Raw genomic sequence first — 27,805 nt, 5'->3', positions numbered from 1 at the left:
TATATAATGATAATGCAGTTAAGGAGAAACAAGAAATTAATAAACACGTATGATAATTATACTTGTCGCATACTTAGTCCGACATAATAATTTATGAAATAGGATAAATTATACGAGGTAAAATAAATTTCCCATATATGTAAAAATAAAACGCAAGATAATATAAAATAATAAAGGCCTTATTACCACTTCAAATGTTAAATATTTGTGTTAATCAAGAGGATTCCATAATTATTTTCACATTTTGATTCAAACTTATAATACAATCTTAGAATAACATATTACTTATGTAGTTGTATAAACTTACAGTAATTACAACATTCACATCATATAAATAATAAAAACTAAAAACAGAACCCTGATAATCCAGTTCTTTTACGACAACATCAATCTTGATATTAAATGCACGTCGTTTTATATTCCAAAGCACGATTTAGTTAAAAATAAATCAAATAAAAAAATATAATCCATTTGGGAAATTAAAAGGGAGCAAACTTTAAGATAAAAAAAATTGTTGTAAGCAGCTGGAACACATATTTGAAACGGTGTGAGAATCTGGATATGGATATACATTAGAATCCCGACCATGATTTTAATTAAACTATAATTTTTTTAAAAATATTTAGTAAAAGTGATTGTGCAGTTATGAATATCCCATTTTTGTCTTTTCATAAGCATTTTAAGTACTACACCATGTTTATTATTCAACGTTTAGAGAAATACAGAGTGAATAATCGAGATTCTAAATTTGTATCATATCTCAATGAAACAGTGCATTGTAATGTAGACTTATACATATGCATCATAACTACTTTGGTAATAACCAATTATCCCCTTTTCATTGCTTGTAAAACAAAACTGAATACAGTTTTATTTGAGAGAAAGTGAAAGCAACCTAAACAAAATCATTAAATGAGTTTTGACTTATTAGCAGTGTCAGGTATTCTTATGTATACATTGATCGCAACAGCGATAATTTTTAACAAATTTATAACTTACTACATCTAATTTGTAGACGATTGCACCACTGAAAATATGTTTTCTAGGATCACATTTTAATTCTAATCTACTTATAAACTATTTATTACTGACAAAATTGAATGTTGCGGAAGATCAAAATGCATCTAATAAAACTGCTCAATTTTTTAATTACACATTCAACATCATAACTGTTAGAGCATGGTTATAACTGATGTCACGACTCAAGTAATTATATGTTGGGAAAATATATTCTGTCCCTATATATGTATCGATCAGAAATGTCCCAGTATGCCAGTTATTTTAATGATATAAAAAAAGTATTTTGAATATGTAATATCTAATATTTTGAATATTCAAATGACTATATGAAAACAGTGTCTGCGAATGTGTCACTTAAATTGAATATATTTCTGTGCCATTTTTCAAACTATGCTTATTAAATATGAACAATGAATGAGTAAAAAAAATATCAAAATATTTGGTAAATAAAAAAATCATTATACATTAGCAAGACTGCGGCATGTCATTTTTTTTATTATTATGGATGTTTATATCAAGTTAGTAAAAAAACTTAAAAGTAAAAAGCACAAACCCAAAAACAAAAATCATCATTAAATGTTTTCAGTTAACAGTATTTATTGCTTCAACGCATTTAATATTGCGTATTTATATATTTATGATTAAATACAATAGACTTAGAAGAAGTAATTCGTAACAAATGTTTAGTCTTATGTGTTTAAAGTTATTATTGAAGAGTTAAGTCATGCTAACCTAAAATGATTGTATTCATAGAAGGTTATAACAAGTGCATAGAATTTATAGTTTAAGTGTAAAGAATTTATAATTAGCACTCCACGAGCGACAGTTTACATATTGAGAGCATAAATTGATAAAACCCCGATGATAATATTTTCAGTTCAATCCGGTATATCGATGCTTATGATTGGCACAACGGGTTTCAAAAGTTCATTCTTCTTTTGGTGTTTGGAAGACTTTTTACAAACTTTCTCCTTTGTTCTAGAATTTCTGTTCTCACGGAATGGATCCACAGAGTTTGGATTCTGTTGCGCTTCAACAGAGTTTGGGTTACCGTTAGCTCCCGGTACTCTATGCCCTAGCCCGTTGGGTTGGTTGGGGTCGTTGTTGTATGCGATATTAGCGTACTCTTGCAGTAAGGGAAATACAGATAACAAGAACTGACAAAAGTCTTTGCGCATCCCGAACCACCCTGTAAAAAAACACATTTAGAATAAGTATTACCAAATATGAAAAAGATTCATTTGTACTTATTTATCTATAAAATATAATCACATGCATGCCCTCAATAATAACGATGGCTTTGTTGATATAATCTATGTACCTAAAAACAAAATACTGTGTTTATTTTGGAGCTTATCTTGTTTATATTATTTCATTTTACATTATATTATTTGTAACACCTAGACATACATTTTTTTAATAATGTAAATGGACATCTTATCATGGGTTCTGCTTAGTAAGGCGTTCATCAAAATATTTTAATAAGTAATGAATAAATTCATGAAATAAATATGTTGGTAATATTTATATAAAATTGGCAAAGCAGTAGAAAAAATAAAATAAAAAATCATAGACATATCTGTAAAAAATACAGAAATTTATAGTACAAATCAACAAAGAGGTTTAAAGTTTACTTCCTAATAACTGCCAGTGGAAAATTCTGAAGTGTCATTTGTCTTTCGTAAACATTTGACATTTTGGATGTGCCCCTATAACACCTAACAATATGTTCAACAGTAACATTTTACAATTCTATTGTCAAATTGATAAACCCTTTGCCCGTACCACATACGGGCAAAAAAATAAGCCATTGCGGATTTGCCCGAACCAGTTATGGGCATTAAATAGCTTAAACTGATTTTCCCGCATTATTTTATGGGGTAGTTGAATGTATTCTGAAGTGCAGTGATTTCTCACGAAAACGGCACATTACAAATTATCCAATAAATTAAATAAATAAATTGTCGCTGGGCAGGTTTTTGTGTATGGACTATAGTGGACTCTGTCACCCAATGTCGGTATTATATTGTATGTTTCAAACATATCTTAATATCATATATTCAACATAATAAAACCTGCCCTTTTTCCAAATAAAATCTTCCTCAAAACTCATCAGTCAAAGGGTTAAGGAGAGCAAAGTGCGAAAAATTACCAAGTCATGTAATTTTGATACATATAAGATAAATAAAATGGTTAAAAAGTGTGCAAGTTTTGTGAATTTGTTTCTCAAATTCAATTACATTTCTTTAACGTGCTAGTAGAAGGTTAAAAACTTTTATATAAACTATGATTCAAAGTATTTATTATAAATGCAGATATTTGGTAGAATTCCATTTTTAATTATTTGGTAATGTATCCAAAATAAAACAATATAATTGGATTGAATTCCACTTTTATTTTAATATACACATACATTGTACATATTAAAATTTTAAATTAATTTTTTTCACCTCCATGGTGTAATGGTTAACGTGTTTAGCTACCGTGCTGGACGTTCCGGGTTCAATATCCAGGGCGGGGGGTAAAAATAAATATTAGTGATTTTACACTCTTATATTTATTTAATACTACCCTGGACTGGTCCCTGAAGCGCAGGAGTGATCACCTTGCCTTCATGTAAGTAATGATCAAGATAATACTGCACCACTATGATGTAGTGCCCTATGCACCATAGGGTGCGGATAAGTGTTAGAAGAAGTAGTATTTATAAAAATAAAAGTGGAATTCGATCTAAAATTTTTGTTTTATTTTGTATACCTTACCAAAAAAAATTACAAAGTACTCTGTCAAGTCTACTAAATTTAAAAAAAAACACTCGGTCAGTTTCTACAGTATGCTAACGATATGTTTACTGTTAATCCTTAAGTCAATTGAAATATAATTTAACACTTACATCTGTTGCCACCTTTAGCACCAAATGACATAAGTATTAGCGTCGCATAGCTCACAAATAGTGGGCTTACAACAACAATGTAAGATAAAGATAACCCATCATCCAGCTTATTGGCTAACAAAACCTGCAATCAGAACATATGAATCATTATTCACTAATAAAAATATTGCGCATCATTTTATGGAAAATAATCTGTTTGTAAACAAATCAATCAATTTTAATTACCTGAAATATAAGTATAGGCACGACAGTGAAAGTGTAAGCGAGAGCCGTGTTAAAACTTGTTCTCCGTTGGTGGATATTGACTTCGGGAGTTCTTAACAGTATACCGGCAAATATTATACTGTACAACACACCTAAAAACATACAAAAGAATTAAGAAAAATCCATAAAGCATTAAAACCGCATTGCACCTAGAATACTAGTAACCAAAAAGTTATACGCTTAAAAGAAAAACACAAAAATGGCATATCGCTCATGTAGAAATACAATATATTTTTAAAAACATTTAATGATTCTTCCAAATTTAATACAAAAACTAGATGTAATGCATTTTTCATTCGTCTCCTTAGTTATTTTTTATCAAGTGGCTTATGAGGTACTTTGCTATAATGATAAAGGGCTAATGAAAGCAATTTGTACTTGATGGGGCAGATCTTTCAAATAGTCCTAAAAGACGGTTACAAAAGCTTCTCACATACAAAAAAATATGTGAATTCCAAAAAATCCATAAGAGAACAAAAATCCTACTACCATAAACTTATCAACTTACATATCAACTTACCAACTAAACTTAGACACATCAAAATCCAGAAGGGAACAAAAACAACCTCCCAAGTCCATGAAATAAAACCATCCAACTTAAGTGCCAAAAAAATGAACTGTAGAATATTGACAGCACAGAAGAGCTCCAACTGAAAATATGTAGTAAAATATTGAATAAACAATGATTATATGTGTGATAATTCATTAATCAGTTTTTAAATGTGTGCATAGTTTTCTCACCTCAAAACTTCTGTCATGTTTAAGTGCCCAAATGCACACGGCTATTGACACAATGCTGATAAATATTAGAGGAATAAATACTAGGATCCAAAGATGACGACCGGAGTTCAACTTGTCACAGACTAATAGTTCAAACATCAGCAATATTAGGTGCAGTGCGAGGCTTATTAACATCGCTTTATAATGAACATACGCTTCCCCTTCAAGTCTGCAAATAAATCAAATTCCCTTTTTTAGGTCATGAATTGTGAATTTCGCTTAGTAATATAATTAACACATTGTTATCAGGTGGTTTTTTCATCAACCCCGATCCTAATTATACTCAGACAGTCTGCAGACCTTTAGAATATTAAACTAAAGTAACTGAAAACTTTATTCCGATCTGTACAATTTTTTTTGACATCTCCCACGTTCTACCAACAGTTTTTTTTTAAATTACCTAACGTCCAAGTGACTCTGAAATCTAGCTACGGGTTATGCAACACCGTTTATCATGTCCCTACTCAGACTTTAACTTTATAAGTTTCATAGCCTATGCCTACTCGTGAGTGGATTTACTCTTTATGTTTAAAGTGACTATAATTTCATGTAATTCATGAGTGAAAATTCTAGGCAAAAACACTCGCTCTCTACCAACAGTTAGCAAATAGAACGCTTATAAATGTCTCTCGCTCTCTACCAACAGCATAAACAGTAAAATATGCTTTTAAGCGTTTCCCGCAAACAATATGTTAAGTAATATGTTCTTACTGTCTGACAGAAAATACGAATTTGAAAATCCCTCATTAATCTCCTCACATCTGTGTTTCTTTCTATTAAACCAATTGAACATGCCTAAATTATTGTAAGTACACAAATACTGGATTTATCCCCCGAGGAATTGTTATAAAGGTTTATTATATATGTCTCATAGAGATGAAAAATTTATGGAAAGGAAATATGAATCTTCGAGCATTCTAGGGGCTTACGACCTGTAATAGGCTAGCTTAAGTCACTTATCACTTTACACACTGTTTAACGTTTACCATCATGTTTTGAACCTTCATATCACTTCTTTTATGGGAGATATATGTACACAATATTCAAGTGGCCATTCATATGTGAGAAATGTATTCATCGAATATGTGGATCGGAAACAGTCCTAACAAATATTTTATTTCGTGGGTTTTCTGGCAAGAAATATTAACTCTAAAAACCTAGTTTGAATAATCCCTGTTATTTAAAGCTTTTAGCCTGAATAAAATACCGCTATTTAACTTAAAGTTGAATTTACTCTTAAAGCCACATATATATGACATTTCGAACTACTTAGTGTATTTTGCCAGTTTATAGAATGTTGAAAACATTATAATATGCATCATTAAGTCAAAATTACATATTTTGGAGTTAACATTTTTTACCAGTACACCCAAGATATATAATTGGTATTTGGTGCATTCGGACAAAGGTTTTATGGTACAAAACAAAGAGTAAGATATATTACCTGAAATGGGGGCATCTCCACCAGACGTAGGTCCCAACCGTCGCTCCTAAAATCACCAGCAGTTTCCAAGCCCATATTGGGGAAAATACTGCCCAGTAGGACCACGTTATAACATTGTCTAATCTTAGGGCCAAAAGGGCGGTGAATATCAATAGACACGTGTGGACTACGAATTTACTAAAATCAAAAAGACAAAAAAGTAAACACATAATTTTGATTTCAGGTCAAGAAGAAAAGTAGATATTCTGCTGTCAAGGCTGTTAACGTATTATGTGTATATTAAAGCAAAACTTAAATATAAACAATTTCAATGTTTTTTCATACCGAAATACAGATAATTATATAAAATATGCGAAAAATACCTGGGATTAAAATCTTGAAAGAGTGTTTGTAAATTCATGCTTTTGACGTTTCAGATGTTTATTAATGGTGGGAAGACTCGAATAAAAATTATCGAAATATTCGATTATTAAATTAATACTACCATTTCGATTATTCGATATTTCGAAATCGCTTCTCGAAATATTATTCGATTATCTTGGACTTGACTATGACTTGACTTGAGATGTGCACTCACAAACAAAATTCTGTAATAATCGAAAAAAGTCCGTTAATTACCGACGTAGACTTATCAATAAACTTCACGTTTCGTAAAAATAATTTTAGACAATAACGTATTTCTAACGCTGTCATTTCGATTATAAAATATTTCGATTAATCCATTACTAAACATGTGTAGAAATGTTGCTATCACAATAAATAAATCAGAGTTGCCATAAATATAATATCAGAATTGCCATGTAAAAATAACATGCAATTAGGTATCGTCAATAACATTTTGTAGTGCCTAAACACCTTTTGTAATGTCATTCAAAAACAGGAACGAGAACAACTGTCAAAGTTGAGTTTAAGGTTACAAGTCTAGCGGTGTTTTATTTGCCGGTAATATCTAACCATCGTAATTTTCATATATTTGCCAACTTATTATGGCTTCTCCTTCTCCGAAATCACCAGAACAAACGGAGAAGCACCGACAGTATGATCGCCAGTTACGCTTGTGGGGTGATCACGGACAATTAGCGTTGGAAAACGGTCATGTTTGCTTGATAAACGCTACGGCGTTGGGCACAGAGGCTTTGAAATCATTAGTTCTCCCTGGAATAGGGTCTTTTACAATCGTTGACGATAATAATGTCAAAGAAGAAGACGTGGGATGTAATTTTTTCTTGGAATCTTCAAGTATCGGTCAAAGCCGAGCATCTGAAGCTGTGAGACTGCTGCTCGAACTTAATCCAGCCGTACAAGGTCACGCTATTCCAGATTCACCGGACCAGCTTTTGAATGAACACCCTGACTTCTTTCATACTTTCACAGTGGTTATCGCTACAGCCTTATCGGAGAAAACTTTGGTTCAACTCTCTCAAAACCTGTGGGATGCGAATATTCCCTTAATATTGTGCAGATCTGTAGGATTCTTAGGTTCTTTGAGAATTCAGTTGAAGGAGCACTCAATTATCGAAGCTCATCCAGACAATCAACCTCCTGATTTGCGGATAGATGTTCCGTTTCCGTCGTTGGAGAACTATATGGACGGATTTAACCTAGAATCGATGGAGTTCAAAGAGCACGCGCATATTCCGTGGCTAGTGGTTTTATATAAATCTGTAGAAACGTGGAGAAAAGCCCACGAAGGCAGATGGCCACTTAGTCGCAGAGAAAAGGAACATATCAAGGAAATGATCAGAAACGAGATTAGAAAAGATGATAATGGTATTCCATTAGGTGAGGAAAACTTCGAGGAAGCTCTTCGGGCGGTTAATAGCGCAATCATCCAAACCATTTTGCCTAAAGCGGTCAAAGATATTCTCTACGATAATGCTTGTATCAACTTGAGTCAGAAGAGTTCTCCATTTTGGATTATGTGCGCGGCGTTACGAGGGTTCGTGGAGTCGGAAGGTGGCGGGACCTTGCCAGTGAGAGGAACTTTACCCGACATGACGGCATCCACACACCACTATGTCGCTCTGCAGAATATATACCGCGCCAAAGCAGCCGCAGATGCGGAAGCGGTATACAGAAGAGTTCAGCAGCTCGTAGTAGACTTGGGAGCGGAGAGTATCAGCGAAACTGACGTCAAATTAATCTGCAAGCACGCTTCTTCTCTTTGCCTGATCCGGGGTTCCAGCATAGCCGAAGAATACGAAGCTGGCAGTCGAGTGACAGCCTACATCAGCAAGCATTTGGAGGAACCCGATCCCATGATGCTGCATTACATCTTGCTCCGAGGTGCCGAGAAGTTCCGTTCCGAACAATGCAGAGCCCCGGGGGACTGGGAACCCGAGGCGGATATATCTGAACTTAAAGCGAGTATAACGAAGCTCCTTAATGAGTGGTCGTGCTCTCCGCTAGCCAAGGATGACCATGTTCACGAGATGTGTCGATACGGGGGGTCAGAGCTCCACAGTGTGTCAGCATTCATGGGAGGGTGTGTTGCTCAAGAAGTCATTAAGTTAGTCACCAAGCAATATATTCCGGTGAATAATCTCTTCATCCACGAAGCCACAACCTCTAATTCAGCAACATTTACTCTTTGAAACGTTGTTTTATTTATTGTACAATATCTCTAAGTTACTGGTTAGTTTCATGTACATAAATTGAGTCTCTAATTCAATATTTATTGTACTATATATTTATATTAATATGATTTTTTTATATAACATCTTTTACGTGCGCACTTAAGTACTAATTAGTAAATTGCAGCCATGTATTACTTGATTCTCTCTGGTTTGAATGCTAAGTCACACCACTTATTTGTATTTTGCAATAATAAAAAACATTTTTTTAAACTACACGAAGGAATGGTGATTCTGTCATGGTGATGCCAGTCAGGCTTTTGTAACACCATATTGAGTATGTAAGTATGTACTGTGATTTTCGAAATTTAATAAAGAATTTTCTACATACTCCCTTTTTTATTATTATTTTATTTTACTATTTCGAACTTGTCGGTTTTCCTCTCACACTGTATTATGCCCTTATTAAAACAAAGTAAACCAAACAATATTTCAAAAATAAAAAAAATCATAATTTAAATGTAAATTGTGCTCCTAGTTACTGTCTCGGTATCTGAGTCTGGAGTTTCTTGGTTCGATCCTCCCTTATGCCACAACTTGATTCCCATTTTCAATAACGAACCGCTCAGGTTTACTTAAAAATAATATTGAATACATATCTTGAAAAAATGTTTTTATTTGTATTTTATAATCTATAAAAATAACTGGATTTTTTATTTAAAGTGTAAATGGAAAATAAACAAAATTAGCACTAAAAACAATGGTAATCATGCATAAAAAACATCTCTTTCTGATGAAAATTATAGCAGAATATTTTTAAGGTAATATTTATTACATTACTAAATAAAAATGGCACGCATGAGAGATCGCATCAAGGTCTTGACCATGCCAGAAAAAATACTGGAACCTATCAGAAACGTTTGACATCATGACAGGTTAATTGTATTTGTTGCTATATAAAAGTTTGTTCTTCATGTATATTATGCCATTATTATTGTAAAATCTGTAGTTACTTTATCTTTGTGAATCATTCTAACGTATATTTTAAATTTGATTTTTGGTTTCCTAAAAAGAGAGTGAATATACAAGAATTTTTTATTTATTTGTAAATAATATGAAAGTGGTTTTAATTGCATGTTTTGTATTATTGAATTCATTTGTCACCTGCAATAGACTATGTGCGAGTGTTTCGGAAAGTCAAGAACCTGAGTATTATTTAGTTGCTATGTGTTATAGGTCCAAGCTTAAAATGATCGCAAAGAGAAATTATAGAACTTTAGAGAAATGTAAGCAATTAGCTCGTTCTTTAAATGGGATGGCCTTTAATTTTAGCCCTCCCGCGAGGTACTATTTTCACAGGTCAAACAAAAAGAATGACAATTTGGGATCCTGCATGGTATTTTCTTGTCCTGAAATGGAAAACTCAACATCTCTCATTGTTGATTGGAGGTTTGATTATTATAGTGCTTATGCTGACCCGATACGTAAGTGTTACTTAGCTAAAATCTAGTAGACTCTCGGCTTACAGGGATCAGTTTGATTTTAAAGTAATTTAACTATAATGTTTCAGTTGTAGAAACAAAAGACGTAAGAACTTATTAAAGGATTCCATCCATGCCTGAATATGTTGGCTCTGGCAGAAAAAAAACATGATCCTAACCATATCTTCAGTTTCCAATACACATGTCAGATTGTCAGTTTATTTCGCAACTCATGATTGTGCCCAATTTTTCAGAGGCAAAATTAATATCTATGATTTTTTCAATAAGTACAGCTTAATAATCTCTTCTTATATGCTTATATGTTCTTAATAGTGTTCAACTTACACAAGCTAGTACGAGTATGGGTATGCTACACCAAGTGGTTGAGCTATTGCTGATTAACATTTTCTTCCCATGTGATAGTAATGTGCTTCGGTATCACCCTACCTTCATATAATTCTGATTGAGTTAATACCGCATTGATTCAATTCAGTACCCTATGCAGCACTAGGGTTCAGAAGAAGAAGATGTTTGTTACAATATTCATTACTTTTATCATTCCAAGGAACTTTTTGATCCCTGTACAGATGTATGAATTTGGTCCAAAACTTTTTACTATCATAAAACGTTATTAATATAAAATTGTACAAACAAAATTAAAAATTAACAACTGTATAACCAACGGATAACATGCTTGCTTCAAATCATATATGTATCAACATGTTATTTGCTTGAGTTGTGTTGGAAGGTTGAATCCCGAGACGAGCTTCCTAACAATCAATGAATGTTTTTCATACCCGCAAATGTTCCAAGGGTGATGCATTAACTTACCTAACCAATGTGTCTGCCTTACATGTTTGAGCATGGATGAGGGCTATCTGGCGTTCATTTATGTCTCCAAAACAATGTGTATACAAAGTGTATGCTTCAAATGTTTTGTGCAGAATTTAAAATGAACTACTTTTCCATGCTCAGACTTACTAGGAAATCTTAGAACCTAGAACTAGAACCTATTTACCCCTGTAAATCAAGAGCCTACTACTATATCATTGTTACTTCGATAATCATTACTTAATTTTTTTTTAGCACCAATGAACTCTACATGCATTGAAGGAGTGGGTGTTTTTGTTTTGCACCTTTCAAAAAGAAGTTACTTAAAAGCGAAAAATAAGTGTTTCAAATTTGGTGCCCACCTTCCTGACATTGCAAATGAAAGCCGAACCAAAAAGATATCTGAAGTTTTAGCAAATTTACTACCTGAATCAGGACCTCATCAGGCATTTGTTGGAATGGATGATTTAGTAAATAGTGGAGATTTTATAAGGTCTAATGGAAAACGTTTGGATTGCACCACGTACAGAGCGTGGGCTCCTGGATATCCAAAAACGAGTAAACCTAAAAAGTCATGCTGCACTTTGGACGATAGAAACTTGTGGAGAGTTGTAAATTGTGAAGCCACATTACCTTATGTTTGTGAAATTTCACCCGGAGGTTGGCATGAAGACTATCAGGATCTTTGGTTCCAACAGTCGGCGTGTTCTGACGAAAATATAAAAATTAAGTAAAACATATTTTAAAACAAATTCTTAATGGAGAAAATGATGAAAACAATCTGAAATAAATTTCTATCAGTAAAAAGTTACTCAAACCTGCTCTTATTGAGCTAGGTAGTCTGTTACTTTAGTTGACAAATTAACAAATCACTTTATCCTTTAATCAATTTATGATCTCTATTGTATTATTGACCAACTATACCAACCATCTTTATTTAATTGCATACACTTTTTACTTGTTCAATTTTATTAGTAGGTATGGTAACACAGTGATTTTTATTAACAATTTTTTTTAAACACAACTAATGCCTTATTTTGCAGTTTTCTACCATCCTTTTATACAGTATTTTTCAGACTGTTTAGATTAATTAACTCTTTGAATAAAACACTTTGAGAAACCAATGTTTTTATTTTTATTTATTATCCCATAGTAATGCCACATGCCATTCATGAGATCCTAGTTTGATTACTTATAGGATAATAATAATGAATGATATATAACCCTGAACTTGGGATCTCCAGAATGGTAGCCGAGCATGTTGACCATTACACTATGGAGGCGGACATATAATAATATATAACGTATAATAATAGATGTTTATAAATTATAAAACTGCATCAATTTATTTATTTAATTGCAGTCCCCTATGTCACTTTGCATAGTAAAAGTCTTGTATTTTTCTTCTAATCCTTATCCATATGTAATGGTGCATAGGGCACTGCGTCATATCACTGCAATGTTATCTGATAGTTATATGAAGGTGAGGGGATTAGTCTTGCGCTTCAGGTACCAGTCTATGGTAATTTTTTGTAAATATTGACCCCTGAGAATTGAATCCAGGACCTTGATTATAGTAGCCAAACATGCTGACCAAACATACTAATGCAATGCACTAAGAGGTGGACAAAATTTATAATTATGTTTTTATGTTATATTTCAATTTCGATTACAAATCTATATATGTATATACATATATATTGCAATATAAAAATGTAAATACAGATTTTATTAAAAATATTTAAAAAAAAAAGTATTCATTAGGTATGTTCCTCATTTATAGATAATAATATAATCCCAAAGAGTATGGTAGGATTAGGTATACAGCTAATAAAGGATATGTTAGGTGGTAAAGTGCATATGTATTATATGCATATATTAGGGTTGCCATTCTTTCTGATACATCGGGACGTGTCACTTATTGACAGTGATGTCCGGATGTCTCAAAAAACATCCAGGTATTTAGTAGAAATATGATGGAATTAATTTTCACAAAAGCTGCGACAACTTGATTACCATATACAAATTGAAAAGATAAATAATAGTTTTCTATAAAAGCGAAACCAAAATAAAAATGTTGCCCTGAAAGTTCTTGAAAATGTGCTAATAGAGGAAAATTAATCCCACTCCGAAAATAATTTAAAAAGCGATTTTGTTATGCTCCCTTTTGACAAAAAAATAACGTCAGGGACTTAAAAAGTCTTGTGTGGAAAAAATGTGGAAAAGTAAATAAAATTGTGGTAGTCGACAATTTCTCAATATTGAGGACCAAAGTCCTCAATATAAAATGTCAATTGTTTTTGCTTTCACTATTTTTACTCATAAATGTAAAAAAATATATAGTAGAGATATATCAATAAGAATTAATTTAATACTAAAAAAAAATGTTGTAAAACATATATGGCTGACTAAGTATTGCACCTACCACTTAGTGAAGCTGGAATAAAGATTTATTATTATTATTTATACTGACATTTAGGTAGGCGACAAAATTCAATTCGATTTCGCACATATGTAGGATTATAATAAAAGATGTCTCACTTGGATGCTATGTAATTTACAATAATAAAAAAAAACAAAATGTCCCGAAGGGGTCTCGGGAAAATATGGAAACCCTAATGCTTACCTACGTACTCTATTATTAGTTTGGATTATAGACCACTGGTCAACAATGGTCGAGGCCATTTGCAGCCATTACTTACTGACTCAATGGTTTTCTGTCAAATATTGTATCTATTATTTGTCCCATACTTACAGCTGGTTAGCCAGCTGTAAGTATCATTAGTGATATTATCGTAATATGCTGGTACGATCAAGAACTGTAAATACGGACGGACAACCGAAACCAAAATGGCGGGTTGGTCAAAATTTTATTTATCGAAATCGTCGTATTATGTTTGGATGTGTTGGAAAGGGGGGGTTTCACAGTTTAAAAAAATATTTGGTCTCTTCAAACTCGTCCTGTTCTGCGCATTACGTCATAGTTTATAGTGCCTACAAATATTCCCAAATACGTAAATATGGAACTGCGCACAACTTTTGCAATTTGAAATTGTCGGGTTGTGGTCCCGTGGTTAGTGTCGCGAACTTCTGAGCCAGAGTTTCTCGGTTCGAATCCACTATATCACAATTTGATACCTATTTCTAATAATGAGTCGCTTAGACTCACATACATAGTATGAAATTGAAGTATTTTTGGAAATAATAAAAAACACAACTATTTCTCTTTTTTAAAAAAAATGTAAAGAAATCGGCTGTGGTTCGGTATTGCCAGAAGGTTAATGATATCAAGAACACCATTAATGAATATTTGTTTTGTTTTTATTTATATATAGAAAAGTTGTTGCGTCAAAGTTGTCCACACTACCAAGATAACGCATTATTTTCTCACTGCACTTTCGGCCAAGCTTTGCGTGCCAATCACGTTAAAGATCACATAAAAACGTAAATGATACTCATGGTCGCAATTTAAAATTGAAAAGTACGATAATGATTTAAATCCCATACACATGACAGGCGACTGGCGTGGGTCAAGCTGTCGCCCGTTTATATGAGATGCGTATCCGGCGCGCGATAGTCGCTTGTTATACATACGTTTAAAAAATATTAAATTAAGGATATACAAAAATTGAAAAAAAAAATACAGACAAGGCGACATACTATACCAGTTCCTACTTATTTTTTGGCCGATGGTGATTGTTACTGAAATGAATGAAACAATGATGAATTATTTTTAAATATTTAATAGGTCTGAAAAGTACAAATTGTTAATGTAGGTATGTAAATAATTGAATACATACCTTGAGATAAGCATTTTATACACACACACACACACACATACACACACACTTGCGCGCATTCACATATAATATACAAATATGTATACAAATTATAAATTGTTTTAGATAACTGTTCGTAAGGTTATTAAACAAATACATAAAGCAAAATATAATAGAAACTAAATAAACAAAAAATAATGACTTTTTGAAAATAAGTCATTACTTCAATCGGTTTTTGTTTTCTATTATTTAAGGCTAATCACGTCAATCATTGCACGAATTTGTTTGCGTATTGTATACTGACATCAAAAAGATATATAAAATGAAAAAAAGAATAAATTATAAATGCTTTGTCTAATGATCCTAAATATTTTGAGCAATCTCATTTTTTTCTTTGACAATCACGTGAAAATCTAGAGCAGGGCTGTCCAAACCATATGCGATTCCAATAAAAAACGAATAGATTAGAGGGCAGTAGAGACATATTATATGTACTTTCTGTAGCCAGATGTAATTGTTATGATTAATTTATTATAATGAATATTTCATCAATTTATTTGGGATGCCATAAAAACAAAATAATATCCTTCGAAATAAAGTTTGTCAAAAGATTTTTTTGTTTGTTTTTGCGGTAGATCAAAAACGCATTCTGCGCCGCACAAATATAAGCTGCGGACCGTGCTTTGGACAGCCCTGATCGAGAGCGATATCTTGTAAGCACATTCTAAGAAAAATAAGTAAAATATGATTATTTCCAAAACAGTCTCAAGAAGGACGTTTTTTTTCTCTCTTGTAAAAGATTGTAATAAAAAATTTGGGTCATTCCCTTTTTACCTTTGTAATACTACTTGATAGAAAATGCGTATATGAAAATGCAAATGTAATACACAACGATACAATAAGATAATGTCGCGCATGCGCGCGTTGTAGATGTAACTCTAAAACATTTAGGCACCGGTTCTAGCGAACCGGCTAAATCCCACCACTGGCTATAGAATATATAGTTGATGCTTATCAAACATTAAGTCATTGGTAATGATGGGTTTTCACCAAAGTTCTATTTATATTATATTTCAATATTATCTATTATATTATTATATTTTCATTTTTATTTTTCTTTGCTTTCGTATTTTTCACCTTTTTTTTATTTTCTCATGTAAAAATTTAAATATTAACAATGCTTCCTTATGTATATAATATATCATTGTAATAATTTATTTCATTTTTATTATTTTCAGTGTATTATATGTTAAAATAAATAACTTATAAATTATAACTACGCTCAAAATCATAAATTTTATTTAATTATTTGTTTTTATTTATTGTTTTCATTACTTATTACGTATAAGCAAAAAAATTAAATAAATTTAACTGATTTATTAGATTTTCGTTGAGTTTATTAATTTATATTTAACATATTTTTTTATTTGAGAGATATAAAAATCCACTGTTTCTTCAAATTTCAAATATGTATAATCTATTATGCTTTCTATCTATCTAGATCAAATATAGAAATGTGCGTTTTTTCAATCACGATGTATATTTTAACAGTATAATTCATTTTTATCGTCCTGCGCTCCGAATCTCATTGGAGTTTAATATATATTTTAAGGGATAAAGATGACGTAAGTAAAGGAGCTCTCGGTGAAGGACATTTTCTTGGATTTATCAAACTTGAATTAATGCTTTGGGTGACAGATCGATTGTTTTCCCGTTAGCTCTTCCCAGTACAAATTCGGGATAACTCAAGAACCCATCGTGGTCTAAATCGTCTTCTTCAAAAACCTTATCTATCAACGCTGAAATGAAAAAAAAAACAGTGTAAACAATTTACTTACATGTTTTATGACTCATAGGAAAAGGAAGAGATGCCATAGACACTGAATTATAAAAAAAACGGGATAAGGGTACAAACTAACATTTTACTTTAGGGAGAAATATAATTTTTCTGAATGTGGTTAATTTGAAATCGCATATAAACGGCGCTAAAAAGGCAATATCAAAATATGTATAGTGTTCATACATTAAAAATGCGTTTGAACTTTATTAACTAGATATTTTTTTACATCCAGTGCTGATGAGGCATCGCGTTGGATCGACGCGGTGTTAACTTGATCGTCAATTATGTGTATGACTGGCATGTATCTAATGGGATACAGATGATGTAAGTGAAGAAGCTTAGGTTGATGAAATGTTCCGTTAATTGATAAAGGCAATAGATATTGACCCAATATATTTTTCGTTATAAGTCCAATTTTAAGGGCAATTGTGAATATACGTATTGGAAGTTGTTTAATTTATTGTTTTTATAATTTTCTGTTATAACAGATAAGTAGTTTTAGTTTTGATTCATAAAATTACCTATATATCTCTCCATTTCCTCCTCTGATGCAGTATAAGGTTCGGGCTCCATTCCATCTTCGGTCATTGCATTATGGTGGTCGTGGTCCATTGTATGATAAATCGCCTGTTGGAGCAAATAACATAATTATTTAAGATTAAAAAAATATATATAAACCCCAACATACCTCGACCTGAACCCTTAAGGCAATGATTTACCTAAAGAATAAATTGAGTATAATTAAAATGTAACTTTGTTTTAAAATCACTATAAATATTTTATTATAACTTAATTATAATGTCTACCGGTTTCGAAGCTAACCGCTTATTTATCAAGACTGATTAATACTATTAATACTAAAATAGTATTAATCAGACTTGATAAAGAAGCGGTTAGTTTCGAAACCGGTAGACATTATAATTACCTACGTTACAATAAAATATTTATAGTGATTTTAAAACAAAGTTACATTTTAATTATAAAATGGAAAATCGCAAAGTTAGAACTTCAAATATAAATTATATAATAAATTGAGTCATCAAGATTCAGGTTTATATTTTTCTAAAAATGATTAATTTACATTCTTGAGCACAACTGCAGACTCAGTAGTTTTATTTATTTCAAATATACCACTAAGATTACAGGACCTAAAAAAAATGTATTCTAAACATTGAGATTAGGTGTGTAAGTCCCAAGGTTCGAATATATTATATTAAGACATTATATAAAATACAAAGAAAAAAATTAAAAACATCCAAGGGAATGAATTTTGGTCTGAAAGGGTTAATACACTGAAAACTTCAAGATACATATATAGGTAATTATATGGGATTCACCTTCAGCATTTCTAGTCCATCTAAGAGCGTGTTGCTGTCAAAGTCGTGAAGCTTGAAATAGTGAAATTCCAATTCTTCGTCACTCATGTCTTCAAGCGGCCTTCCAAGGTCTTCCTGAAGATGTCTGCAAATAATTTTTTATACATATTGAATCAATATCAAATTAGAGATATATGTATGTCTCTAATTTGGCAAACTCAAACACATTCTAGAGAGTAAAGAGATTACAATCTGTCTTCATGAAAAACGTAAGAATTCTGCATACTGCCAGTGAACACATTGTAGTCGTACAGGAGAAAGTGACCAACTATGAAAGCGTAAAATGTTCAGGAGGGCCATGAAAGTCACTTTTGCTTGGCAAGAAAATAAACATCAATGCAGTTATTCATTTTTAACAAGTCAATATATTATACTTCCAAGTTTAAAATCCTTGGGGATTTTTTTCAGGGCAATATTAAGCTAGTAAGATATCAAATAGTCAATGATCACGTTTTTGTAAAAAAAATGCACTTTCTCGCTTTCTCCTGTATCACTACGACATATGCACTAGCGGCTATGACTCTGACAAAAATAAAAGCAGAGAAGCTCAAATGCACACAGCAATTCATGGAAAGATAAATCCATGCTTAGTTTAAGACTGAAAGATAAGATGAGAAATGAAGAAATTAGGAATGGAACCAAAATAGTGGATATCATGGATCGCGTGGCAAGACTCAAGTGGCGTTAGTCGGGACATTAAGTAAGATAGGACTCTACAAGATAAACCCCTAAAATATTGAGATGGACGCCCTGGGAGAATAGAAGAGGCGTCGGAAGACCTAAAAAAAGATGGTCCGACTTCACGTCACGAATTAGTGTTTATAAAAGTAGTATTACACAATGTGAACGATGAATGATAAGGAGAGTGTTACATTACCAAACCACAAAGTAAGCAATACTTTTAATATAAAAAATAAGATAAAAAGTCTCAAATTTAAATTAATTTTGTCAGATTTTTTAATATAAAATCCTGCCTTTTTGTGTGTATAACAATGTTGTCTACCCTCCCCCCACCAGTCTGATGATATTGATAACGACGAATCCCGGATACCGATCAAATAAAATATATGTTGAAAAAACTATCTTCTTCTTATAACTCTTATCCTCACCTAATGGAGCATAGGGTACTGCATCATATATATATATACGCAGTGTTATCTTAATCGCAACACACGAAGGAAAGGTGATCAGCCTTCCGCTTCAGGCGCCAGTCCAGGGTAATCTGAATAAACATTAGTGTGAAAAAATCACTTATATTTATTTGACCCCCCCTGATAATCGAACCCGGGACCCCCAGAACGGTAGCCGAGCATGCTGATCATTATACTACGGAGGAGGACCAATATATATATTTATTGTAACTGCAGACAGTTGGTAGAATTTCACATTGAATTGTTGGGTAATATATCCAAAATTAAAGAAGGTTTATTTGGTTGAATTCTACATTTATTTATGTATATTTTAATACGTGATGAAACACAAGTGTTTGATAATGTCCTAAGAAGACGGAACGCGTCACGTATTAAAATATATATTAATAAATGTAGAATTCGACCAAATAAACCTTGTTTAATTTTGGATATACCATACTACCCAACAATCCAATATATATGGTTGTTATTTTATTATTAGTGATATCTTTCGTCAAAAGTTGGGTGATCTTACGCCCTGTCGTGCATGAGCTGCCCGTCGCTGGTGAGCTTGTCCTCGGGGGGCCTGTGGTGGCGGTGCCCTGGCGGCATGGCGTCCCCGCGCGGGTGGTGCGGGCCGCGGCGGGAAGGGCCCCCCGGGCCGAACCCGGCTGCAGCCCCCGCCTGGAGGGCCACCACCCAACCCAGCGGCAGGAGAAACAGCTCCATGCTGAAAAGAAAAAATAGTTGATCGATAATAATGAAAAAAGGATTTTGCGATGAATCGATGGAAGTAGCCATGTGTGAATTACGTATTCTAGAGCTAGAAAAATACTATTTTTTTAATGCCCGACAGACAATTGATGCCTTTGGACCAAAAACGACAAATAATCATTTCTCCTATTTAAAAAAAAATACTGGTTGTGTTTTGAATATTGAAAGCATTAACTTTGCGGGTAATATTGATATATTTTTTTGAGATACACTCACATATTTAACACTCACATTTTTATTAACCAACTAGTTTCGGCAACAGGCCCTCTTCAGGGTTTAATTTATGACTATTAGTCATAAATTAAACCCTGAAGAGGGCAACAGGTTGTTGCCGAAACTAGTTGGTTAATAAAAATGTGAGTGGATCAAAACACAGAGTCTTTTTATTTCTCAAAATAATATAATATATGTTTTGTCTACGATTTGGCCTCCAATTATAGAAATGAAGTGTTAAAAAAAACGTATGTTCCTTTTGCATATTTTTCGCGTTATATAATATGTAAATAAAATAAAATAAAAACTGCGTTTTTTCCACTTTTATGGAATAAAAGTAGAAAAAAACATATTTATATTTATAATTTATATTTGAAGCACTAACTTTGTGATTTTCCATTTTATAATTAAAATGTAACTTTGTATTAAAATCACTATAAATATTTTATTATAACTTAATTATAATGTCTACCGGTTTCGAAGCTAACCGCTTCTTTTATCAAGACTGAGTATTAATCAGAAATGTTAGTACAAAACATAGAACTAATACATGTATGGTATTGGTTTTTGATGTTAATTTTAGGGTTAGGTCTGATTTTAGTCCCAAATTCTATGATATCCCATAGATCTTTCACCATAAATCCGAAGGAAAGCAAAACTTTTTCGCGGCATTCGCATTTATTGAAATAAATACAACCGTTATATCGTTAATAGACGGCCAAAAAAGATATTCATCCTCTATCTTTTCGTAGATTGTGTTTTCCGATTTTTTCAGAAATTTCAGAATACATCAAATTTTAATACTAACAAAAGGTTGGAAATATGTATGTAGTTAACAATTGAAGTCAGTTTTCTATAGGTCAGGTGCTGGTTTCTAACTTATCTGAACTTGACCAAGAAAATGTCCAATTTCGCAAAAAAATAAATCATTTGCCTTTTTAAGTAGTCGATATTGAAAGAGAAATCATATATTAAATACACATTTGCTAACTCAAATTCATTACTCATACTGTTCAATAATACTTTTAAAATAAAGTGTGTAAAAATAAGTATTTCCAGTTGAATTTTTCTTGAATAATTGAAAATACATTTATATTCCAGAATCCAGAAAGTATCGAGCAATGTTGACATATGGCTGGAGACGCCTCCCCAATCCACTCCGCTAGGTACTGAATATGTAATAAGTATTTAGGGGATGGATGAATACTTAAAAAGTACCCTGGAATTCAGTAATGGGATCCAATTATTCCGCAGTGACATGTATGGAGGCTGAAAGGAAATGTATATCTATTGTAAAGAAATATATTTTACTCTATCCACAGCGTGTAAGATACATACTATTACCACTTATACTAAATTTATTTCATTTTAAAAATATAAACGATAAAATACACAGTGTAAAACGTATTCATATTACTATAATATACAATTAATGTGACTGGGAAAGTCATGTTGGAATCAAATAAACCAAAACACATTCACATTTTGAAGTTTTTCTTATTTTTTATTATTTAATATGGCCACAACAGTTTTTTTGTAAAATAATTTTAATTCATTTTGTAGACATTTGTATTTTTACAATCTTAAAATTTCAATTTAATCTTAAAACTTCAAGCTGATGTACAATTCCTTGCCTAATATGTTCATCCTTGTTTAATATACTTAAAAGTGATTATTATTTTATACAACAGTTATTACATGTTTTATATTTATAATGTACAAATTGTCCACGACCGTAAATAAAGGAATAAAAAATTATAATGCAGTCCTCTCCAATAAAGACACTAAGCTCTTGTGCTTGGAGAGGGACTTACACTTATTATTTATTGTTTACATGACATCTTGAAGTGAAGAAGAATATGGAAGTCTGGACATGTACGGGGCTTACGACCGTCATCGGCTGGTTTAAGTGACCACTTTACAGAAGTGCAACATTCACCATTCTACCCATGATTGACAACCACACTACTCAATTTTTTAGAACTCATACATCCTATATATCATAAATCTCATGACGCTTCATTCATAAGAAAAAGGTCTCTGCTAAATAAAAGTTTTCTCAAATCAATCCTAGACGGCTCCCGTGAGCTCAAAGATGAAAAGTCGATTTTCTTTGAATACTCGCATCTTCTATCTACTAATATAAATAATTGAAAAATATTTAACTTTCGTTTTTTTGCCCTAAGGTGAGGGATTGATGTTATTAATTTGATAGGTGTGTTCTTCAACCATGAATTATTCCATGTGGTATTGTAAATGCAGGAATTTGGCTTGACAATACAGTGCTATGCAGGTGCATATGTTCGCTTTTGCGGACACTCGATGAAATGGCGCATATGCAGATTACAACTGCGAGACAAAGGGCTGGAGCCAGAATATTGTGTAGTAGATGCAGTGTAGTGTAGTGTAGTGTAGTGTAGGGGGTGCGCGGGAGGGTTGCAGGCGCCTGTGGCGATTCTTTATAGGGCGGTAATAATTCGACTGAGGGATAAACCAGGCCCGGAATAGGTTCATGGGTAAAACGTAAAGCATACAGACTTTTTTTTTAATTTTAAGAATTTTTATTTTTCTTTGGCGTGATATATATTAGACATACATATTATAACCATAAATATATAAGTGATATATGTACTTATGACGATATCAATATGCAATGAATGCAAAGTTCAGATAATTTTTTCCCCAAAATTAGGAACGGTGTGTGAGATGGTTTGGACATGTGGGACGAATGAGGCAACAAATTTATGAGGCGAATGTAGTTGGTAAAATGACCAGAGGAAGACTGTGGAATATTTGGCATGATCAATTATATCAAATACTTATGAGGAGACGTACATAATTATAATCTTTGGAGTCAAACGATGTTATATTGATTCAAAGAAGAAAATTATTGTGCAATAATGTCAAAGAAAATTATACATATGATTAATAAAAATATTTATATAGTTAAAAATAGTTTACATTATTACTTGTAAGTATTGTTGGTGACGATTTTTGACTGAATTTTAATTCAGTCAAAAATTTTAATTGATGAATTTTTAAAATTTAAAAGATGGAAAAACAAATATGAGCTAAAATTTAATTAATTTATTTAAAAGTAGGTTTATCTTTAAAATTTTCGATTTTGAAGTATCTTTGACCAGAGAAGTGGTATGTTGGCATATTTTTGTAATTTTTATTTTCATCCCGAATCCATCCCTTTTTCCGACTTAGTCCTGTATGGGTGTGATTATTGAAAGGGCCAATTCCTGTTATCTCAAATCACACTATCAGGGGATAAGGGATGAATGGTGACGGGTTAGTGATGGGGGTCGATGGTTAGGGAGGGAGGGGGGGAGCATCGCGGAGTAGTCGCAGGGGATTTATTATTATCTCATTTAGAAGTACATCGGGTTCACTTTTCCGACATTTTTAATTTCCAAATTCTTGACCGTTGCCTATAAAAGCAAAGGTAGTTCCAGACTGATTTGATTAATAAATTATTTACTGTAAATATATGATGAATTTTAAAATAATGATCGGTTATATACTTATTTAGGCGTGATCTGTTAAAACTTAACATATATTTTACTTTTTCAAGTTTTGTACCGACATATCTTGGTGAAATTCCATTCCATATATATTACATATACATATATATATATATATATATATATATATATATATATATATATATATATATATATATATATATATATATATATATATATACAGTGGGTGGCCAAATTATTAGGGACACATTGAATTTCCTGTAATTTTCATGATCAAATGAATTTAATGAGCAAATAATTAGGTTTTTTAATTTTTTTTTTATTGATTGGGGTGCTTTTTTTAGAATATAGAAACAATTTTATCATACATTTAATAAAAGTAATTTATTTTTATCATAAAAAGTGATTATTCCAAAATTTCAGAAAAAACCTTAATATTTAGTAATAACACCCTTTGCTGCGATTACAACTTCCAAACGTCGGGGCATGCTTTCTATGCAGATTTTTGCATTGTGCCGAAGATTAAGATAACCATGCCATACTCTGATAAGAGTTTCTATCAGTAACCGCTTGGTGGTGATGACTTTTTTATCCATTTCCCGTTTCGTTAGCCTCCATTGTTTTCAATGGGGTTCATATCCAGCAAATTGCCCGGGCAAGGCAAAACACATACTCAATAGATGTTTTTTTCAACCAGGAATGCGGTAACACTCCTGGCTTTATGACACGGTACCTATTTATGCATAAACACATACTCTTCATCACCAGGGAACCATTTCTTAGCCTCGGCTGGAGCCGACTTTTCAGTACTCGCTGGTACTGGTCTTGCCTCATGGTCCCTTCCATGATATAGAATCGCCCCAAACCCTTAAATGAGATCATGGACCACAACATTATGCTAACAGGGTGTTTTTAGCCCTCTTCACAAGGCAGTCCGGGTGGAATTTTTCTCTTGGGCCACGTCGGACGAATGAAGTTTTTCCCACCAAAATTTTAAATGTTGACCCGTCTTAGAAGCAGACCTATAAAGTATTACCATGATTGCAAAAATGTGTATTTTTAATTATCTTTTTATTTTATTATACAAATATAAGTCATAAATACTCGATTCCAGTCCAAAACAGTCATATTTCGGTGTTCTTTGGCCCATAAGAGTCGTTTTTCTTCATGTCTCAGTCAGGCGTAGTTTTTTGGTTGGAAGTCGACCCATTAGATTTACTTCAACTAACCGTCTCTGAACTGTTCTTTTGAAGACGTTAATTCCTTCATCGTTTATCAACAAAAATTAACAACAATTAGACAATCAACAGACATTTTACAATTTTGGAAATAGATGTCCCTGATTTTATGGGCACCACGCGGAGTTTTGATCCTTTTTCTGCCTTTTTTTCCGAAGCGGGCTGATTCCAGAGGCAGGTTTTTATCATTTTTTCTTTGTATCCGATAGACTCCTGACTTCAAAACATCTGTAAGTGCTTCTATTTCTCTCTGGAAATATGTGGAATGAAGTAGTCAGGTTATAACTTCCCTACATTTTCTTAGAGATATGTTTGAAGACTTGCCCATACTTAAATTGAGAATATTATGGTTCAGTTCAAACTAAATTGAATTTTAATTTAAAATGAATTGAAATTAACTTGTTGAATTAGTAAAACAAATAAATTATTAGACAATACTTACGTTTTTATGGTCTTGAACTTAAAAAACTTACACAAAAATGGTTTGAAAAAATATTAACTGAGCTCACACCAATACCATTTTTCACTAATCAACATCCAAATGAGAAAAAACCTTACTTTTTTGATATTTCACAGTATTGCCACATCTTTAAAATAATAATGATGATACCAGCAACAAAAATACATTAGAAAAAATAATTACAACGAAATTATTTGACCACAAAATTCATTTAAACTTGGAAATTACAAAAAAGTACTAGTGTCCCTAATAATTTGGCCACCCACTGTATATATATATATATATATATATATATATATATATATATATATATATATATATATATATATACATATAAATATATATATATATATATATATATATATATATATATATATATATATATATATATATATATATATATATATATATATATATATATATATATATATATATATATATATTCTTGTTATGGAAGAGTATCCCTATAATCCATGTTATTAACTATCCCAAATCAGTAACCGAATATTATTCTGCTTTCCTCGAATAAGAAGGTTACCAAGAATAAATGAACATCAAGTATTTATGATCAGTATTACAAGGCATCAAGCCAAATTATTATAACTGAAATCCGGTTACTAGATTAAGGCATATATGTACATATGTATATATAAATATATTTCTAGGACCTGCCAGATATGAACTTAGAGGGTGGTGTATGTTATATGGAAGCATTCACCCCTAGTGCATCATACTACCCGCGGGTGGTAAGGAAATGATTTCATGGAAATATGGATTTTTATTGAGTTTTTATTTTGACATCTGTTTGATTTTGTATCATGAATATATTTTAAAATGTCGAGTATTTTAGAATTAAAATGTATATAATCATTGGATATACATATATTGTTATAGTTATCGCTTATTACTTATCTTTTTTAATTTGTAATACGAATTTTCCATATTTGTATGATAAGGTTAATGAATGTTGAAAATATGTATGTGGAGTGTTTGAGTGTTTTTACCATTCGATATTCAATATAATTTAAACAATGTTCGAAATTTTAAATTTCTCGGAGTCAGATGTGGTGCGAATAAAAAAGATCGTATTTATGTGATATATAAATGGTTATTATTAACGTGAAAATTTGGAATTTTGATGCTTGTACTTCATTTTAACTTTCTTATATACATAGTTCTGTTCCATAATGTATGAAATATAGTCTTTTTTATTTGTTCGAGTGTCATATTTTTGTTTTCAAAAACAAAAATTGCAAACACAAAAAAAATATTTATTTTTAATGATGTAATTGAAGAACCACCAAAGGCTTATGGAAAAAATGCTATCCAGCTTAATTTTGTAAAAAGTTCAGCTTAATTTCCTATTTGTATTTCATTAATTTTTCTTTTTATAGTTTTTGTAAAAAAGCTATTAATCCCGTAAATATATAAGCTACGTTTACCTAAGTATGTCATGTTTAGGTGTAATTAATGAAAACCATATTGATTTATTATACTGTATCCCTTTTCACGTTTGAAAATTTTATCGTTTGTCAACCGAAAATAAATAAAAGTAAAAATGTGTTTTTGATAATTAAAAAATATATAAATTCATGATGTTATGTACAATACTTCGTTCGCAATAACTTAAGTAAGAATTCAGAGAAAATTATAATTTTAAATAATATTGGTTATCAAAATTGTATTATGCACAAATCCTAAATTAAAGAGAATATGTATATACCATTTTAAACTAACCTTCAAAATATTTTGATTCCCGTCACTGCCAAAGTATTACTACTGTCAGAACAATAAATTCGTCAGCGTCAGGTTTTATTGGAATTAAGATATACCGGTTGTTACGTTTCTACATAAAAAACACGATCATCTGAATTTAATTGACAGATGACAGAAAATAAATACAACTCCAATCGATATTTATGTCAAAAAATGTTCTCCTCAAGCAAAATTAGGTTGAAAACAGGAGAAATAGGGTTATTTTAATGTGACAACCCCCAAATTCTCTACTGAAAACATCGCTAGGTTTGTTTGATAAACGAAATTGAGCCTTACCGGTTCGTGAGTTTGGGTAAAGACGGACGAAACTCGCTTGTTCGTTGGTGGCGCTAGTGTATTGGTAGAGTTTTCCAGTAGGGAGACTTCTTTGTCTTAAATTTTCACCGCTAGATGGCCACTATGCTCCCAAAATATGATTTTACGAGGTAAAAATGCGGAAGGT

The 27,805-nt window shown here is 31.9% G+C and overlaps 4 protein-coding genes across 5 annotated transcripts; 2 read left to right on the top strand and 2 right to left on the bottom strand.

Moving 5' to 3' along the window:
- Positions 1–1,481: 1,481 nt before the first annotated feature.
- Positions 1,482–7,117, bottom strand: LOC148311154 (transmembrane protein 185B). The gene is made up of 7 exons (XM_088257138.1): positions 6,764–7,117; positions 6,402–6,578; positions 4,919–5,126; positions 4,698–4,827; positions 4,139–4,269; positions 3,914–4,037; positions 1,482–2,209 (listed from the first exon to the last, which is right to left on the bottom strand). Exons 1-7 carry the CDS (start codon positions 6,799–6,801, stop codon positions 1,899–1,901), a joined length of 1,119 nt encoding a protein of 372 aa, XP_088113264.1. The 5' UTR covers positions 6,802–7,117; the 3' UTR covers positions 1,482–1,898.
- A 154-nt stretch (positions 7,118–7,271) lies between these two features.
- Positions 7,272–9,364, top strand: APP-BP1 (Nedd8-activating enzyme E1 regulatory subunit APP-BP1). The gene has a single exon (XM_088257137.1). It carries the CDS (start codon positions 7,388–7,390, stop codon positions 8,993–8,995), a length of 1,608 nt encoding a protein of 535 aa, XP_088113263.1. The 5' UTR covers positions 7,272–7,387; the 3' UTR covers positions 8,996–9,364.
- Positions 9,365–10,367: 1,003 nt separating this feature from the next.
- Positions 10,368–12,336, top strand: LOC148311152 (mannose-binding protein A). Its single transcript, XM_088257110.1, has 2 exons — positions 10,368–10,458; positions 11,542–12,336. The coding sequence occupies exons 1-2, from the start codon at positions 10,368–10,370 to the stop codon at positions 12,018–12,020; spliced, it is 570 nt and encodes a 189-aa protein (XP_088113236.1). The 3' UTR covers positions 12,021–12,336.
- A 2,706-nt stretch (positions 12,337–15,042) lies between these two features.
- On the bottom strand, positions 15,043–27,541 carry LOC148311151 (multiple coagulation factor deficiency protein 2 homolog). 2 transcript variants are annotated; one of them, XM_088257107.1, is made up of 5 exons: positions 27,325–27,541; positions 19,947–20,141; positions 18,243–18,366; positions 17,427–17,532; positions 15,043–16,864 (listed from the first exon to the last, which is right to left on the bottom strand). In XM_088257107.1, the coding sequence occupies exons 2-5, from the start codon at positions 20,138–20,140 to the stop codon at positions 16,734–16,736; spliced, it is 555 nt and encodes a 184-aa protein (XP_088113233.1). In that variant the 5' UTR covers position 20,141; positions 27,325–27,541; the 3' UTR covers positions 15,043–16,733. The 2 variants fall into 2 exon arrangements, with proteins under 2 accessions (XP_088113233.1, XP_088113232.1); XM_088257106.1 differs by lacking the exon at positions 27,325–27,541 and having other exon boundaries at positions 19,947–20,298.
- Positions 27,542–27,805: the final 264 nt, after the last annotated feature.

The sequence above is a fragment of the Brachycentrus maculatus genome, unplaced genomic scaffold (assembly GCF_059751285.1).
Source record: "Brachycentrus maculatus isolate JH-2025_06_01 unplaced genomic scaffold, ASM5975128v1 h1tg000071l, whole genome shotgun sequence".
NCBI classification, from domain to species: domain Eukaryota; kingdom Metazoa; phylum Arthropoda; class Insecta; order Trichoptera; family Brachycentridae; genus Brachycentrus; species Brachycentrus maculatus.
This window is presented reverse-complemented; position numbering and strand designations above follow the sequence as displayed.